The sequence below is a fragment of the Dasypus novemcinctus genome, chromosome 2 (genome assembly GCF_030445035.2).
Source record: "Dasypus novemcinctus isolate mDasNov1 chromosome 2, mDasNov1.1.hap2, whole genome shotgun sequence".
NCBI classification, from domain to species: domain Eukaryota; kingdom Metazoa; phylum Chordata; class Mammalia; order Cingulata; family Dasypodidae; genus Dasypus; species Dasypus novemcinctus.
This window is the reverse complement of record NC_080674.1, coordinates 72,587,012-72,605,379: the sequence shown is the minus strand read 5'-3', so window position 1 is coordinate 72,605,379 and position 18,368 is coordinate 72,587,012. Positions and strand designations below refer to the sequence as shown.

At 41.0% G+C, this 18,368-nt stretch overlaps 1 protein-coding gene across 1 annotated transcript in view; it reads left to right on the top strand.

Annotated features, from left to right (window-relative positions):
* The window catches only part of MRPS27 (mitochondrial ribosomal protein S27), a 107,439-nt gene that overhangs the window by 87,623 nt on the left and 1,448 nt on the right, over window positions 1-18,368 (top strand). Inside the window, exons 6-10 of the mRNA XM_004480237.4 lie at window positions 1,059-1,137; window positions 7,225-7,340; window positions 11,033-11,135; window positions 13,671-13,813; window positions 15,777-15,947. Of these exons, the coding sequence (XP_004480294.1) occupies window positions 1,059-1,137; window positions 7,225-7,340; window positions 11,033-11,135; window positions 13,671-13,813; window positions 15,777-15,947 (612 nt within the window). The remainder of the gene's footprint in view (window positions 1-1,058; window positions 1,138-7,224; window positions 7,341-11,032; window positions 11,136-13,670; window positions 13,814-15,776; window positions 15,948-18,368) is intronic.

Sequence of the window (18,368 nt, the reverse complement as noted above, 5' to 3'; positions counted from 1 at the left end):
TCCGGTTCTGAAGATTTGTCATTCTAAAAAATTTAATTTTACCCTGTCCCTGCCTTCAGATTGGTACTAATGTGGATAGTTGCTTTGCAGAATGCAGCCACTCCCCTTGAGCCACAACTTTAACACAATGGCTTTTAAACTTTTTTGTGTGTCCATTTTAGCACACCTGCGGGATGCCACCCTAGCCTACTAGTAACAGTGACCCAGGGCAGCAGCGACTTGCCTGTGAGGGTTAGGACTGTATCAGAATCTCCCCAGCAAATGGGTGTAGTTTGAAAATCACTGTTTCTGGTGGTTGGTGGGGGTAGAATGGGACAGTGTGGGGGATGGCTGTGAGTCTTACAGAAATCAAAACAAAAGGCAACTGCAATCTAGATAATTGGTAGTCAACCTTGAGTGTGCCGGAAATTGCTCAAGAAACTCTAAAAAACTGTAGATTTCCCGCATTCCCAGAGATTTTGATTCGGTAGGTCTGAGGCTTGGGATTCTGCATTGTTAAAAACACTCATAGAACATTCTGAAGCAGCTGTTAAGGGTCTACATTATGAGAAATGTGGATTCTCAAATATTCAGCTGCTTCTGAACACAACATCCTAGGGGCTCAGTTAGTAGTAAATATTGTGCTGGCATATTTCTTGGGTCTGCACAAACTAGTCTAAGAATGAAAAATTGCTATACAATGTATACTTTCATGAAAGTCCATTTTTCATTTTTGCATTGATATTTGTACCTTGTTAAAAGGATTGCTGAACCAGTGTTTTTGTTTTTCTTATTTTTTTTAAATTTTTGTTTGATAACTATGATGAGGTGCTAAAATTGAGCTTTATATTGTCTTCTATCAGACACCACTCTCGCCTTTCTCACACTGACCAACACTTCCACCTACTATACTAAACCTCATGAGTCACAGCTTCTATTTCACTGTCACCGATGCTTGCAAAATGATAGTCAAATATTTTAAAGCGAATGGAGACAAGTTTTGTCCTGAATAATGCATAGTTAATATATTATAGACTGAATTAAAGAGGATGTTTTTCCTTTTTTCATTTTCATTACAGGTTCAATATGGAATTTTTCCAGATAACTTTACATTCAACATACTGATAGATTATTTCATTAAAAAAGAAAATTACAAAGGTAAGATACCAAATGCAGGCCAGTAATTATGGAGTTTCCAGCTCCCAAAGGGAAGTATGTAAATACAGATGTATTCCTTTTTTAATGACCTCTCTTTCCATGACTTAGTCAGAAATAAATGCATAGTTGATTTACCATGCCACTTGGCCAGATAGGAGAGATACACCAATCTTTTAAGCTTATTTGTCCATGTTTCTTTAGGCAAGGACAGTGAATTTGGTTAAGCAATATGCCTGCCTGGGCTTCCACGGGCACTTAAGGCTATGGTAATGTGGTATTAGTTTGACTTTTTATAGCATTGTTTGCTGTGAAACAAACTTTATTTTATTTATATCACAGTTGTTATAGTATATAAAATGTAAAACCGTCAATTCAGTTGCCTCTAGAAAGAGCGAAACACTAGCTGTGAAGGTAAATCTCTTCACCTTCCTGGGCCTCGATGTCCTTATCCATGAATAGAGTGGAGAGGTGCTCTCTGAGCTCTCTCGACCCCCACAAATCTCTGACCCATGAAGTTAATTGAAAGTGGCTATCAACATTCCACAGCAATAGGCGAGGCCAAGGAATCCTGGGATTGCAGCAGACTCTTCCAGGCAGCAACTGGCACCTATCAGTCTCCAGTGGACAGGGAGTATATTCCTGCATGCTTGTGCCAGCAGCTTTCCAGTTAGAGAAGGAGGAGAGGAGGGCCTTGGCATCATGTAGACTCACACAGGGGCTTTGTTTCCTAAGGAGCCCGTAGGAGCCCTGAGGAAGCCACACCTGCACTGGGGCAATTACTACCTCAGGAACCTGGGGTGTGGACTTGGGCTTTTGTGGTAGCTGTGATTCCTGTCACGGGGATCCCTCCCACGCTCTGAACACACCAGCACCCTTGGCCCTTTCCACCACACCAGGACTCCTTGATCAGGCCGGGCAGGGGGCTGCAGCACCTGTGCCCTAAGTGCGGGCCCCGCCCTCCTTCCTCTTCTCTGATCTCTGCTGTAGCTTCTCTCTCGAGACCTACAGTTGCTGACTGCCGAGGAATATGTGTTTGCTTTGTATTATTTTTAAAACATTACTTATACTGTGCAGTCCATTTCTTATTCAGTTTTAAAAACCCACATTTTCTGAATCCATCCAAAAGATAACTAGTTTTTGCATGTTTCATAATAGGATGTTACCCTGTCTACTCTGCGAATATCAGATTTAAGAATCCAGATTACCTTATCATTAGAAAATTATGTAGTGGCAATCCTCCACCCCTTCCTTTAGAGTATGTTGGAATGGTCAGAGGAATTTTTTTCTAAATGCAGAATGAAATTTTTATTTTATTTTATTGAAGTATATCATTCATACATGGACATATATAAATAAGGGTGTAGTAAAAGTTGTGAACTTACAAAATTAACGTGCATTATTACATCACACAGGGTTCCCATACTTTTTTTTTTCTCTCCCCTTTCCCCCTGTTGTCTGCTCTCTGTGTCCATTCACTGTGTTTTCTTCTGTGTCCGCTTGTATTCTTGTGAGAGGCACCAGGAATCTGTGTCTCTTTTTGTTGCATCATCTTGCTGCCTTAGCTCTCTATGTATGTGGCACCACTCCTGGGCAGCCTGCACTTTTTTTGCACAGGGCGGCTCTTCTTATGGGGCACACTCCTTGTGTGTGGAGCTCTCATATGCAGAGGGCACCCCTGCATGGCATGGCACTCCTTGCGCACATCAGCACTGCGCATGGGCCAGCTCACCACACGAGTCAGGAGGTCCTGGGTTTTAACCTTGGACCTCCCATGTGCTAGGTGGATGCTCTATCCATTGAGCCAAATCTGCTTCCCCCCATACTTCATACTTGATGAAAGAATATCTTCAAAATATTATTACTAATTATAGCCATTTGGTATATTTTCTTAACATTTGGTATATTTTCCATCCAACCCACCCTATTATTTTTTTAATAAATTTTTATTACAGAAGTTGTGAACTTACAAAACAATTATGCACATGTGTAGAATTCCTATACAACACCACTTCACCAACACACCACACAGATTATAAGATAATATTGGGAAATGGACTTGGCCCAGTGGTTAGGGAGAGAAATAAATCTTTAAAAAAAAAAGAAGATAATATCATCAGACTATTATGGACCACCAACCATGGTCCATAATGTACATTTGGCACACTTTTTTCATATCCCCTCATTATCAATACAGTACATCTTTGGCATTGATGTAAGAGTATTATAAGACTGCTGTTAATTACAGTCCATAGGTCACACCAATTGTATTTTTCCTATATTGCTCCACATTCCCACCACCCTGCAATAGTGATGTACAATCACTCTAGCTCACAGAAGGACACTTGCATTTGTACCATCAGCCACAGTTCTCTTCGATCTCTGGGTTCACTGTATTATTCAGTCCCTAGACTAGATTATTCTCTAACTTTCCTTTTCTTTTTCTTTTTTTAAAATAAAGATTTATTTATTTATTTATTTATTTAATTCCCCCCCCTCCCCTGGTTGTCTGTTCTCTGTGTCTATTTGCTGCGTCTTGTTTCTTTGTCTGCTTCTGTTGTCGTCAGCGGCACGGGAAGTGTGTGCGGCGCAATTCCTGGGCAGGCTGCACTTTCTTTCTCGCTGGGCAGCTCTCCTTACAGGGCGCACTCCTTGCGCATGGGGCTCCCCTATGCGGGGGCACCCCTGCATGGCAGGGCACTCCTTGCGCGCATCAGCACTGCGCATGGGCCAGCTCCACACGGGTCAAGGAGGCCCGGGGTTTCAACCGCGGACCTCCCATGTGGTAGATGGACGCCCTAACCACTGGGCCAAGTCTGTTTCCCCTCTCTAACTTTCTTTCAGTTGACATTTACATCCCTAGACTACCCTTTTCAGCCACAATCCCATTTATAAATCAGCTGCTATTCACTATAGTGTTACCATCAACTCCATGCATTTCCACACTTTTACAGTCAAGGTAGTTAAAACTTCTACTTACATTAAGCAGCGGTAGTCCTTCTCAGCCCTCCTCTTATCTCCTAACAACCAATACTCTAGGTTTTAACTCCATGCGTTTATTCTTTGTATTTAGTTCATATTAATGAGACCATGCAATGTTTGTCCTTTTGTGTCTGGCTTACTTCACTTAGCATAATGTCTTCAAGATTCATCCATATTATCGTATGTGTCCCAATTTCATTTCTTACTGCAGCATTATGTTCTGTTGTATGTATATACCACATTTTATTTATCCATTCATAGGTTGATGGACGCTTGAGTTGTTTCTATATTTTGGCAATTGTGAATAACGCCACTATAAACATCCGTGTACAGATGTCTATTTGTGTCACAGGTTTCAGTTCTTCTGGATATATTCCTAGTAGAGGAATTGCCGGGTCACATGGCAGTTCTATGTTTAGCTTCCTGAAGAACTGCCAAACTGTCTTCCACAGAAGCTGCACCATTTTACAACCCACCAACAGTAAAGGAGTGTACCTATTTCTCCACAACCTTTCCAGCACTTACTGTTTTCTGTTCTTTTAATAATGACCATTCTATGTGGTGTGAGATGGTATCCCACTCTCATTTTGATTTTCATTTCCATAATAACCAGAGATATTGAATGTTTTTTCATGTGCTTTTTGGCCATTTGTATTTTTGGGTGTTTTTGGTTTTTGGGTTTTTTTCCTTCTTTATTATTTTTTTAAATATTACATTCAAAAAATATGAAGTCCCCATATACCCCCACTCCTCCCACATCAACAATCTCTTTCATCATCGTGGAACATTCATTGCATTTGGTGAATGCATTTTGGAGCACTGCTGCACCACATGGATAGTGGTTTACATTGTAGTTTACACTCTCGCCCAATCCACCCAGTGGGCCATGGCAGGACAATACAATGTCCAGCATCTGTCCCTGCAGTACCCACCCAGGACAACTCCAAGTCCTGAAAATGCCCCCACATCATATCTCTTCTTCCCTCTCCCTACCCTCAGCAGCTACCGTTGCCATTTTCTCCACATCAGTGCTACAATTCCTTCCATTACTAATCACAGTAGTTCCATAGTAGAATACTAGTAAGTCCACTATAATCCATATTCTATTCCTCCATCCTGTGGACCCTGGTCTACTCCACCTCTATATAGAGAGGGGGCTTAGATTCCACATGGATGATGGATGCGATTCTCTTGCTTGCAGTTGTAGGTACTCTTGGCTCCCTGGTGCGGTTGTTAACCTTCTTGATCTCCCTATTAGCTGGCCAGGGTAAGTCCAATAAACCAGAGGGTAGGAGTTGCAATTCTGCTGAGGCTCAGGACCTGGCTGTCACATGGACAGTCCTTCAGGTCTTCTGAGTATACACCAACCCCAGCACCAGCCACAGGTCTGGTAAAAGTAACAGAAGAGGCATGTGTAGAAAGGTCATGTCTGAGTCCAACTCCATCACACTCAGGAACACAAACTCCAAAGTAGGGACAACTGACATGGCACTGAATGCCAGGGCCATCTGCCATGACCATAGAACCTGTGGGTCTCTGTAGCCCTCAGGAGAACCAGTACCCAGACTTCCATCTACTTGGTTGTCTCTGGTACCCTGCTGAGGCGTGCATAAGCATTATCCCTCTGATGACCTCCAGACTCTTTTTTGGAGACTGTTGGGTGTTTTTTAAATAAAGTTTTAAAGAAACTTACTATAATTTTTGGCAAAAAAAATTTGAAAATATTATCCTTTTTATTGTTGTTAGGATAAGAAATATAAAAGTACAAAAATGATTACAGAGAAAAGTTAAATTAATTATACAGGCCAATCCAGTTTCACTTCCTAAACTGAAATACAGAATATAAATAAAGGATAAAGTATAATGGATTTATTTTTCATGTATAATTTTAGATTCCATAATGAACAGTTGCCAGAATGGAGTTTTAAAACAAAAAACAAAAAAAAACTGGCTTTTTAGATTTGTGTCCTTTTAATTTACTAGTGTTTAATTTACTCTTACAACACAGTGAACCCTAGTGTAATTAATGGTCTATAGTTAATAGTACAATTATTAAAATGTTCTTTCAAGAATTATAACAAATACACTACACTAATGCAAGGTGTTAATTATAGGGTGGTATATAGGAACTGTATTTTATGCATGACTTTTCTGTAGACCTATAACTCCTCTAATTAAAAGAAAAAAATACTATTATTGGTTTGTTTGTTTTAAAAATCACTTCTAGTTCCTTATCTTGCAGCTGCCTACTAGGTGACTTCGTAGTCTGTTGATCTCAGTTTTCCCATTTACAGAAAGAATATAGAAATTCCTGCCTGTGTCCTCATTCAGAACCATGACAACATATGCAAAACCAGCTGGCCATGAACAGCTGCAAATCAGTGCTAACTCTTATAATTATGAGTGTATGCAAAAATTGGGTTACAGAACAACTCAGTATTTGTTGTGCCTGTGATATGTGTAGCCCCATATTTTAAACCAGTATCAGCATTCTCTAATTTAAGAAAAAATAAATAAGAGAAGGAAGTGGTTTGAGTCTTTGAAATAATACCTAGGATTTAGGATTTCCTCTAGCATTTTTCCCCTTCTGCTGTAACAATGAGAAGGTTCCAGAGCCCAGAATGTGGGCAGTCAGCCCAGGCTCCCTCCTCTGCTTGTCAGGATGACCTTGAAAAAAATAGTTGCCTGCTTGTATGCCTTACCTCTTCTAGCAGAAGGAGCATGATAACTTAAATTTGCTTCACAATTTACAAGGCATTTTCATATATATTATCTTCTTGGACTGTCCAAATATCTTTTGAAATTGATGGGACAAAGAGTGTCTTATCTTTATGATAAGATGATACTGGGGCCAAGAGAATTTAAGTGGCTTATTCAATGTGCTTGAGGACATCAGTGTCACAGTACCTAATCTGGTCATTGTACAATGGAAGCTTAAAGGCTTGGGTAAACTATGGAATAACTAGGACCAAAACTCAATTTTTTAAAATTCTTTCTGCATATTTTCTACCATGCCCCTCTTTTTAAGAGTATTCATATTTACGTACAGATTAGATGATGTTACTTACAACTAATTTCATCTCATTTTTACTTCTGTCTTCTTGCCAGATGCATTATCTGTGGTTTTTGAGATCATGATGCAAGAAGACTTTGATGTGCCTTCCACCCAACTTCTCTCCCTCTATGTTTTATACCATTGCCTGGCAAAGAAGACAGACTTCAGTGTAAGTGATCTACCTTAAAGCACTACTGAGGAACTTAGAAATAGTAAGCAGTTGCTGCTCACTAGGTATGAGGTAGCCAGAACAAACTCCAGCCTCCAGTATGAAAAATGGAGAAAAGTATCTGATATGCAGATCTTTGCATGCATAATCAGAAATGAGTGCTCATTCTATATGTTTTAGTTACTGGTTCCCAACCAAGTGGGGATTTTTTCAAGTGAAATTCCTTAAACACATTTTGAAACTTAAGCCTGTATCAAGTGAGCCTCAGACATCCAGAAATGGGTAATCTGTAATCAGTGAGAGCTGAACATGGTGTGTCGTAGCAGCAATGAGGTAGGTAACTGATCACACCCTTGGGTGGTAAATACTAATTATTTCATTTGTTTCAGTATTATCCTAAGGTTGCTGTGGGTCAGTGGTGTTCTGAGAAGTACAGAATGCTAAGTTTTAGTTTCAGCTCTTAGATTGGGTCATCTAGTCATTTTTTTACTGCTATCCTAAGGAATAACAGCACTGATAATAAACAGTTTATTCTCAAGTAGCACTTTTACCAGGCTGTGTTCCTGATGCTGTCTCTGTATGACTGCACAATCCCCATAACAACTTTAAAGAGATGAGAAGACTGGGACATAGTAACTACCCAGCTTGTAGGTGATGAAGCCATCCAGTGCAGCCAGGCAGTCTGGCTCTATAGTCTACTGTTTATACACCAAAAAACCCCAGTTTTGGTAGGAACTCCTTCAAACCACATTCTAAAGAATTACTGGTGTGCTTTGCCGTTCTAAGATGAATTCATTAATTCAACAAATGTTTACTCAGCACCTACTACATTCCATACATTGCCAGGTGCTAGCGATACAATGGCTTTCAAATGTAGACATTTCCCCACTCACAATCCAAGAGGAAAACAGACGTTTAAAACGATACACAAACGCACACACAAGTATAAAATTATAACTATAATTAGCACCACAAAGAAGAGATCTATGAAAAGCCTTTATTTTAGGGAGTTTTAGGAAAGACTTCCTTAAGTAAAAAATCCTTGGGTTAATTTTTAATTAACTGGCTGAAAAGGGGAAGAGCCGTCCAAAAAAAGGGGAAAAGCATGCACTAGAATACTGGCAGAAAGAACATGGTGAGCAGGTCATGGCTGAAACATAACCAGAATAGCTGTAGCAGAGGCAATGGTAGGGAGGACTTGGGGAGAAAGAAGGCTGGAGAAGATAGGCCATGCTAAGCCATTTTGTCTCTATCCTGAAAATAGTGAGATGCCACTGAAAGTTTAAGCAGAAGGGGTAACATGATGAGATTTGTGTTTTGAAAAGATCCCTCTGGCTGCCATGTAGATAAGAGACGGGAGCAGGGCCTGGATGGCTGTGGTCAGGCCAGTTAGGAGACTATTCCAGTAGTCTGAGGAAGGGACACTGGTAGCTTGGGACTAGAAGGTGGTGGAGTTAGAGGAGCCAATGGACATATTTAGAAAGTAAATAACATGGTAAGGAATTGGATATGGAGGCAGAGAAGTAGAGGCCAGATATTCTCCCTTCAGTTTCTGATTTGTGTTTCTGAACGGAAGAGGTGCCATTTGTTTGCAAAGGCAACCCTGGAAAAAGACCAGGTTTTGTGAGAAAAATCATTAATTTGGCCATGAGCATGCCTTTGAGACATTCATGAGATTGCAAGAGGAAAATCAGTAGCTTAAGGAAAGATGTAGGCTGGAGATATAAGTTGGAGAGCCATTCATGTATAAATGTCTGCAAATGAGCCAGAGAGCAAAAAAAAGGAAAATCAGGAATGTGTTAAACCACAAAAACCATGGGAAGAGAAGGGAGTGGTCTTTAATGTAGACTTCTTTCAAGAGAGTAGGTAAGATGAGGACTTGTAAAAAATTCAGTGAATATAATGACATGGAGGCATTAACTTATAACCTTTGTTTCCATAGACAAATGGAGCAGAAACCAAATTGGAGTGGATTTTGGAGTGAGTTAGAAGTACAGAAATGAAGGCATTGAGTATAGGCAACTCTTTTGCTCTATCTAGCTGTGAAAGGGAGTGGAGGGGCGGATGAGTAGGGGAATGAGAGTCTGCTTTGTATTAAGAGTAGAGATGGGAGCATAAAATAGAAAAACTTCAGGGACATTGGTGAGCTAAAACCTGATTATAGTTCATTATAGTATGTACAATAGAAGCTAAAGGCTTGGGAGAGATCTAATATTTTATAACACAGTGCAGCAGTGGCTGCATTATTCCCAGACAAATCATCAAAAAGTGTCTAAGACATTCATCTCTTTGTTTGTTTTCACTTATCTTTTTAAAAGTCTTCTCAGAAGAATCACCATTTTGGTACCCGTCATGGCCCTGGCTCAATTCCTAGCCCAAGAATAATTATCCCTTAGGTATTTTACCACTCATTTGCCTTTTAGCTCTTACTGCATCCTAATACTTACTGTAGCTCATGTTTTTCCCTACAGAGAAAAAAAAATGTTTTTAAGTCTTCTTATATGCTGTTTGCTGGGTCTACTCTTGATATAGTTTATGTGGGAAAAAGCAAACTTCTCTGGATCAGAGTGATTTCCTTTTAACAGTGAAATAACCTGATCTTTTATTACCCAGCTCTTTTACTCATCTGTGCTGCAGAAATGCCTGTGGAGGTTTTATTTTTCTCCCAAGGTCTTTGCTTTTTTCAAAGGTTTTAAAAAACCTCAAGAAATTATACTTACGTTGCACAAAAGACGTTCACAGTGAGGAGGCTGGGATGCCCATTAACGCCTGGGACGCCTCGCTTGCACCTAGCTGCGCTTGGAGCCCGTACGCCTCATTCATTCTCTTGCTTCATCCCTGACCTCTGAGTGCAGAGGCCGCACAGCTTTGTGCTCTGTATTTTGAAGCCAGGGTGAGACAACTCCAGGTGTCTGGGAGTTTCCAAGGCTGCCCTCTGGTGACTCTGTCTCTTGTCAGTCCCCTGGTCACTCCGCTAACTGCTCAGCAGCAAGCTTAAAAATGCTTGTCTTTGCTTTTCTTCCCCCTCATTCTCAAAAGGCTTCAATTCTGTTGGTGTGTGATTTTGCACCCTAGGTTGAAAGAACCTATCACTAAATGTTTATGATTGTGTAACTTGTTTTTGAGAGGCACAAATCTATCTAAAAGCAACCTAATAGTGGTATCTATTTTAACAGTATCTAATGTGATGGAGAATGTGTCTTAGCATTGCTGAATTGTTGAAAATCCAAAAGCTTACTCCATCATGTTATAGTAATGTGAGTGACTGTGGGGCCAATGGCATGTGAAATCACTATTGATTGTCTCCAGGCAATATTGATCCAGAGTAATGCTTTTTTGTTTTTGTGTTGTTCTGCTTTTTTGGTTGTAAAGGTAACTCTTACTCCTTGCAGATAATATGAAAAATAATGAAAAGTACAAAGAAGAAAACCAAAAGTATTCATCATTTCACCTCTCAGAAATCTGTTAACATACAGGGTTTTTCTTTTCAGTTTTTTTCTTTAAACATAAATATTTTTTATTTACAACTTTGGGATTATAATGTACATACAGCTTTGTTATGTATTGCTTTGTTGCTTTTTTTTTTTTTACTTAACATTATATCGTGTTTTTCTTTGTGTCATTCAAAATCACAGTTTTGCATAAAATATTCATTGTTTGGATGAATTGTGATCTGATGTGTTCTGTTGCAGTGGGAAGAGGAGAAGAACTTTGGTGCATCCTTACTGCTCCCAGGCCTAAAACAAGAGAACACAGTGGGTTTGAGTTCCCAGTTGTATGGCTATGCACTTATTGGTAAGCTGAATGAGCTTTACAAATGTCTTTCTTCATGGATAGAATTGCTGCATTCTTCTGCTTCATAATAAAGTTCTAAATTGATTTGAATTTACTAGTGAAATTCCAGTACAGCCTTTGTTGTTAGACATAAAAAATAGACCTTGATGGCCCTACAGTGATGACATGAGAGAATTGAAAGTATCCTTAAAACTCATGAGCATGGGAACAGGTATGGTCAAGCAGTTAGGTGCCCACCTCCCACATGGGAGGTCCTGGGTTCGGTTCCTGGTGCCTCTTAAAGAAAAGACAAGCGGACTACGAGCAGACAGAGGGAGCCATGTCGGGGTGGGGGAGAGAATGCTGGAAAGAAAACAACTCATGAACATTGGCAAGGTGAGAACTCTCTGATGGCCCTAGATTTGGTATAGATGTAAATGTGAGGAAGAGATAAAGAAAGTTCTGGCCCTTTTGGGGGAGAACTGCAGAGAATGGCTCATAAGTGCAGTGTCACTGTACCATGCCGGGGGGTGGTGGCTTTACTTAGGTACTCAGATTGCAGTGACAAGCTGACAGGTCAAGGGGATGAAGCCTTCTGTGGAGTGGCCTCAGAACCTGGGATGTACAGATTCTGGGCAAATAACATGCAACTTAAATGTTAAAAGGGTGTTTTGGAACATTTAAAAAAATGTGACTAACGTGTCCTGATTTACAGAGGTTTATTAAATGCGTGTCATCTCATTGCTCCTCCAGTCTCTCACTTAAGTAGATGGCATTAGAGAAAGTACCTGCTCTTGACCATATACTCCTCTTGCTTGCCTTTGTTTTCTGAAAATCATCAAAGTTATAGCCCTTTAACTGCTTTTGAAGTTGATCTTTGCCAACAAAATGTAGTGTGGAGTTCTTGGTTGCTGATTTCTGATCTTAACTGATTCAGAGAGGAATTTCAGAATTTATCAGACCAGGCTAGTAGCTAACCACTCTTTTTATTTTTTATTTATTTCTCTCCCCTTCCCAGCGCCACCCCCACCCCCCGCCCCCCCATTGTCTGCTCTCACTGTCCATTTGTTGTATGTCTGTGTCTGGTTATATTCTTGTCAGCAGCACCTGGAATCTGTGTCTCTTTTGTTGCATCTTCTTGCTACATCAGCTCTCCGTGTGTGTGGCACCACTCCTGGGCAGGCTGCACTTTTTTCATGCTGGGTGGTTCTCCTTATGGGGCACTCTACTTGCACGTGGGGCTCCCCTACACAGAGGACACCCCTACGTGGCATAACATGCCTTGCACGCATCAGCACTGTGCGTGGGCCAGCTTACCACACAGGTCAAGGAGGTCCTGGGTTTGAACCTTGGATCTCCCATGTGGTAGGCAGATGCCCTATCCATTGGGCCAAGTCCGCTTCTGTGACCACTTTTTTAAAAATCTTTTTTTCTACCTACTGTTGATCTTGATTTATGTGTTTTTCTCCTTTGCCTTCATATTAGCATTCAGAACTATTAGATTGCATGGATTGTTCAAGAAGCTGTCGGGGCTCAGAAAATGTACTTTGTTGTTGTTCATGAGCAGAGGCCCTGGGCCTTTGTGACTGGCAGCCTCAGATCAAAAGCTCTTTTCTCTCATTATGTTCTGTGTGTTGCAGCCTCACTCAGCCCTGATGGAAGCAGCTTCCCAGAGTGTGACTGCATTCCAGCCCAGGCACCTTCGAGGTCTAAAATTAGCTGTGACCTGATAAACTGTGTCTGTTTATATACTATTGTAGCTTTCCCAAATCCTCCTTCCCAGGAAAGATAAGTGAAGGTGAACTTAAAACCTGGCAGCTCAAGGTGACTTATTTGGTCATTAGCATGGAGAGAGTTTCTGCTCTCCAGGAGTACAGGGCACCTCCTCTTCCCACTGGAGGACCACTGCCAGGCATCCACCGCTTGAGCTCCAACCGTGATGTTTGAGGTACCAAGAGAAGCACTAAAGTCCTGAGGTCCAAAAAGATGACAAGGTCTTAATGATTTAAGGACTGATGAGGCTGGCTCAAGCATCACAAAAACAGTAGAGTGGGTTTCGAGCATTTCAAAAAACATTAAACATTTCCTGGCAGGGCATGTTATCATATGTTTACAAGATTTTAACCGGGGAAAAAAATGTAGCATTTCTTTTTCTGGGGAAAATTTTATTCTTGAAACAAAAATAGTATTTCAGTTGTTTGAGGGTAGCCCTGCTTAGAGAAACAGATGTACCAACTTCTTTAAATTTCCCACAAACCTATGGTTCAGTACATCCTAATGATAATCTCCACTAGCCCAAATGAGAAAAAAGTAAAACAAGCTCACACAATTTTGTATTAAAAAGCGTATATGGTGAATTTTACCACATTCTTCATTATCCATCTGAAGTTTCACCAGGTCACTGAATGGAATGAGTCTCTTGGTCTATATTTGAAATGACCCTTCTCAGTTTCTAGTGCTGCCAGACAAATATGCACATGTGCCTTCAAGTTCTCAGTCTCAGACATAAAAGGGAAGACATTGCTGAGCATTTTTCATTGTTCTCTTTGACCACAGGGAAAGTGGAATTGCATCAGGGACTGCGGGCTGTATACCACAACATGCCTCTGATATGGAAACCAGGGTATCTGAACAGAGCCCTTCAAGTGATGGAGAAAGTGGCTTCCTCCCCGGGAGACATAAAGCTGTGTCAAGAAGCGGTAACATTCCTCGGTTCTCTTTCAGTGGGATTTAGCCATCTCCCGTTCTTCATGATAAATCGAGCTTTGAGTTTGTTTTCACTTTCTTCCCACCATCCCTTCTCATTTTCTGTATTTCTATGGATTATTTAGTTTTCCAGCTTGAAAAGGAACAGAGAATCACAAACATTTTCAATGTTACTAACAAAAAGCAAGAGAAAGGATTCATGTTGCTTTTATAGCTCATTGTCTCTACAAGGAAAAGTATTCCCCTCTGAAATTCAAGAATTCAGCACACTCCCCTGTTCCTCCCCCTGCCCTGCCAAAATAAAATCGACTCATTGGATGGTCAAGAAGGGGAAAGATTTCACTTTAAATATGTTTTGGTCTTTCTGTATCCTCATGTAGTCCTTGGAGACTAGAAATCCCTCTAGAAATGAATCTAGTGACTTGAGATGGCACAGTTTTATTTTTCTTCTGTGCTGAATTGCTCATTCTCAGGAGATCTGGATCAGATGTTCCTTTCTAAGGTCTTCACTTAGCCTGGACTAGGAAGTTGTCCTCCCGCTGCCCCAGAGTTCATCCCTCTTAGTCACCTGGGGCTCTTGGCACTGTGAACTCACTAGGCTTAGCTCAGACTCTAGGACACATAGCATCTTACAGCCACATAAGCCTTATACCCCATCGGGAACGATGGTGCCTGCTCCTGTGGAAGCAGCTTTTATAGCCAGGGTGAGGCTAGGAAGACACCGGCTCTTTCATTACCAGGGCAAAAAGGTTAACCTTGAGCTGCTTGTTTGTTTTGTCTTGATCCTGATCGCTGGGCTTCCCCCTTGCCTTTCATTTCAGTCAGGATATGTGCAAGTCTGATGCCTGCACTGATGCCTTATTCTGATGGAGTGTTATGTTCTTTGCTAGACATTACTAACAGGATATGTAGATTTCTAAATGTGTATTCATGTTTTAACCCACCTATAATCAGTGCTGGTGATTGAAAACATGTAACTGTACATAAATCCTTCACCAGGGAAATGCTCCGTCCAGTCTGAGCCAGATTTGTATTCTTTATATTCTGACTCAGCAGGTATGTGATTCAGATGTCGGCTAGAACTGAATATGTGTCGGTTTGGGTGTAATGTATTAAAAGGCCTTGGAGAATTTTCTGGATTTTTATTCTAATGTGACATAGAATTAATCTGTATCCAAGCAGGTGCTTATGCTGACCTTAATGTATGTCTCTCCTAATTCTGTTGATGAGGCCCTCCGTGGGTCGAGGGAGGTATGTCCAAAAGTGAAAATGTTGGAGGAGAGGGGTCAAAACAAAAAGAAACCCTCCGTTTTGTAATTTACTTGCTATCTAAGTCACAGAAATCCCCTCATTAAAATGAATTTCATGTGTGCCTTTGGGTTCTTTGCCGGCAGCTTATATGGATTATGCTGATTTCTGATGTATGGATACTCTGAACTAAAGATTTTTCTCTGAGGGAGGTTCTCGCCTCTACTCAGAGGCTTTCGCATGCATTCAGAAGGTCCTTTGTTGGTTGCAGTCTAGTGTTTTTTTCCTTTTGTCCCAATTCCAAACTGGCTTTGGGGGAAAGACAAGGAAGAGAGGTACTTTTAGTATCCATCAAGCATAATTCTGGGCTTCCTACTTCATTGATTAAAAGTGAAATCAAATGCCATTGTGCTGACTTACACATTTATACAGATAATTCTGAGCTTGCTTATTTGTACCATGTGTTTTGTGCTGAGTTTTCCATGCCTTCTCACCGGGTATTTCTAATGTGAAGTAATATAGTCATTTATATTTCCTACAGTTTTATAAGAGATCTTCTCATGGTTTCTTAGATCTTGGTTTTTGTTGTTGTTGTTGTTTTGAGGGGGGGTGTTTTGTTTTCCCTTTCTGTCTCCTTTTCCAGCCTATCCTCACATATGCTTTCAGGGCCACAAGATGATTAGTCCTGACCCTCTTTCTGCCCCACAGCTCGATGTGCTGGACAGAGTGCTGCAGGCTCTGACTTCCCCAGCCAGTGAGTCTTCAGAGGAACAGTCCCAAAAAGGAAAAGACAACCAGGATTCAGAAGAATGGGTGGAGCAGTTAGACATAGAGGAAGAAGAGCAGTCTAAGCTTCCCCACTACCTGGAACGATTTAAGGTGAGTTGTAGCAGAATCCTGCACTAAATATGCTCTTCTGCTCTGGTGATAGACAGGCAGTCCTTTGGTGCATCAATGTCACACTGAAAACTGACATCAATTATTACATTTTTATTGCTTCACATGGGAAGTGACCTTAAAAGAAACAAATGGAATTTTTATGCTCCTTTTGTACTTGAGCTAATCGGTCACAGTTTTATTCACCAAGGCAGCATGTCAGTACCTGCTCGTCCTTGACACGTACTTGATGTGGAAAGACCTGATGGTTAGATGATAGCTTGTCTGCTCAGCAGTAACCTGACTCCAACCCCAGGTGGAAGATATCTGGTCCTTTCTTCATATGGTGATAGAAGTACTTGATAATCCAAAACCCCACATTTGAGTATGATAGATTTGATGCAGGCATCTTCTCTTGCTCATCTTTGGCACTTTGTGTTGTTCACAAGGGCCACGAAAAAATACTCTCTTGTACAGCTTGGAAGATGCAAACAGGCATCCGCTGTTTCTTTCCAGAGCAGTCCTGAGCGTGGAAGCTGCCTGTGGTGGCTTTCACCTGTACACAGAATGCACCTGATCATTGTCGGAGAGGAAGAGCCGCGTTCAAAGCTTAAGCCCTTGACATCTTCCTTGCATCATTTCTGTTCTGTTTAGTACAAAGACAAAACAATGCTGCCTGGATAGGAAGTTTTTTACATAGCAGAAAACCTTCCCATTGTTGCCAGTGGACCTAATGAGTCATTTTGGGAAAGAGAGCTGTAAACTTTGCCAAATTATTTATTACATTTAAATATTTCCAGTAATTATATTGAATCAGCTATAGGAAACCTATTTCCTCATATTATAAGAAGGATTCTATTGTATTTTTAGCAGCTGGTTCTCCTAATACTTCAGTGACATCGATGCTCAACTTCTCTTCATTTTATAATTTGAACTGAAAAAGAGAGGTTAATCATTGTTCCCAAGATAAAACAGTAGAGCTAGGTTGAGAATTTGCCCACACTTCCTTTCCTCTTAATTTTGCCTACAGATTTAGAAAGATTTTTTTTTTAAGAAAATCTGCTTAGCCCCATAGATTATCATTTACTGCATTCACGTTGACCAAGGCTGCCTTCCCACTCCTAAAACTTAGAACCTCCCTAACTTGTTTCCTGTGTAATTAGTCTCAGATTAGAAATCTGTGCCTGCATTATATTCTCAGCCCTCGCTTTTACACAAATACTTTTTTTTTAAATCAGCAAGAGACAAATATTTATTGATTATTACCTGTGTGTGATGAGGCACCACTGCTTTCCATTTATCCTCACACAGCTCTGGGTGATAGATTCTCCTCTTCCCATGTTTCACAACACCAAAGCTGTGAGAAACTAGCCCATCAGTGACTGGCTGGATTTGAAAAAGGGTTGCTGACTCTGAGTCAAGTGCCCCAAGTTGTCTCCTTGGCCTCAAGCCACATGGAGAGTGATACCAGAAAGAACTCATTTACATTTCTTTTTCTTCCTGTGGCCCGATTTCTACTGACTTGATGGACTTTTTGTGGGGCCTGTTTTTCTGTGACCCACCCATCCCACTAGGCCTCTGGCCACTCCTTGAGGCCCCTGGACCCTGCCCCTGTTCCACCGCTCTCACTAGAGCACACCTCATCACTTATGCCAATAAATTGCATCTGTGTGGCACCAGTACGTGTGGTATAAGCTATAGGTGGGGCCATAAATGGCTCTATCTGATAATCTACATTTGAAACACTTAAGTAGATGGATGTTTTTAATACTTGCCTTCTTTAGGAATATAATACCTGCCAAACCCAGCTGTCATTTCAGATGGAGCTGTAAGCCCACAGTGCGTAAAGGCTGACCTGCCGTGGAACACAGCAGGTGGAAGCTTACAATGGTGAAAGCACTTATGGGAGCTGTTTAGCATGCCATTAGTAAGAAAGCCTTGCAGTGACGTTGAAAGGAATGCAAGTAGAGCAAACATTTTCTCTAGTTATTCTAAAGGAAAAAACATAGATGGACTTGCTCCAGTTTATCATTTGCATCTGGAATTCTTTGTTCTTGGAGTTTGCTGCTTGGTTTGGTGTAGGTCAGAGTGGAAGCAGAAATGTGTTATACTGGTACTGTCTTTGTGGTTTAAAACAAGAAATTACACGGGGAGTCACAAGTATACAGAGTTCCATTTACTATTTGCGAAGGAAGGGGAAAATCACATGTGGTACATCTTAGCAAAATTGCTGTCCTGGGTTAAAAAAATGGCAAAATCTGACTCCCTGGATGAAAGGCAGCAGGCCAGGTTCCCAGCAGAGTGCCTTTGGCTGCAAGCAAAATGTGTGGATATTTTGCAAGTGACTTAATTTTCTCTTTTCCTCTTTGCATTTGTCTCCTGCCTGCCCTTCCGCCGTCCCCCCGGCTTCCTTTATTTCCAACA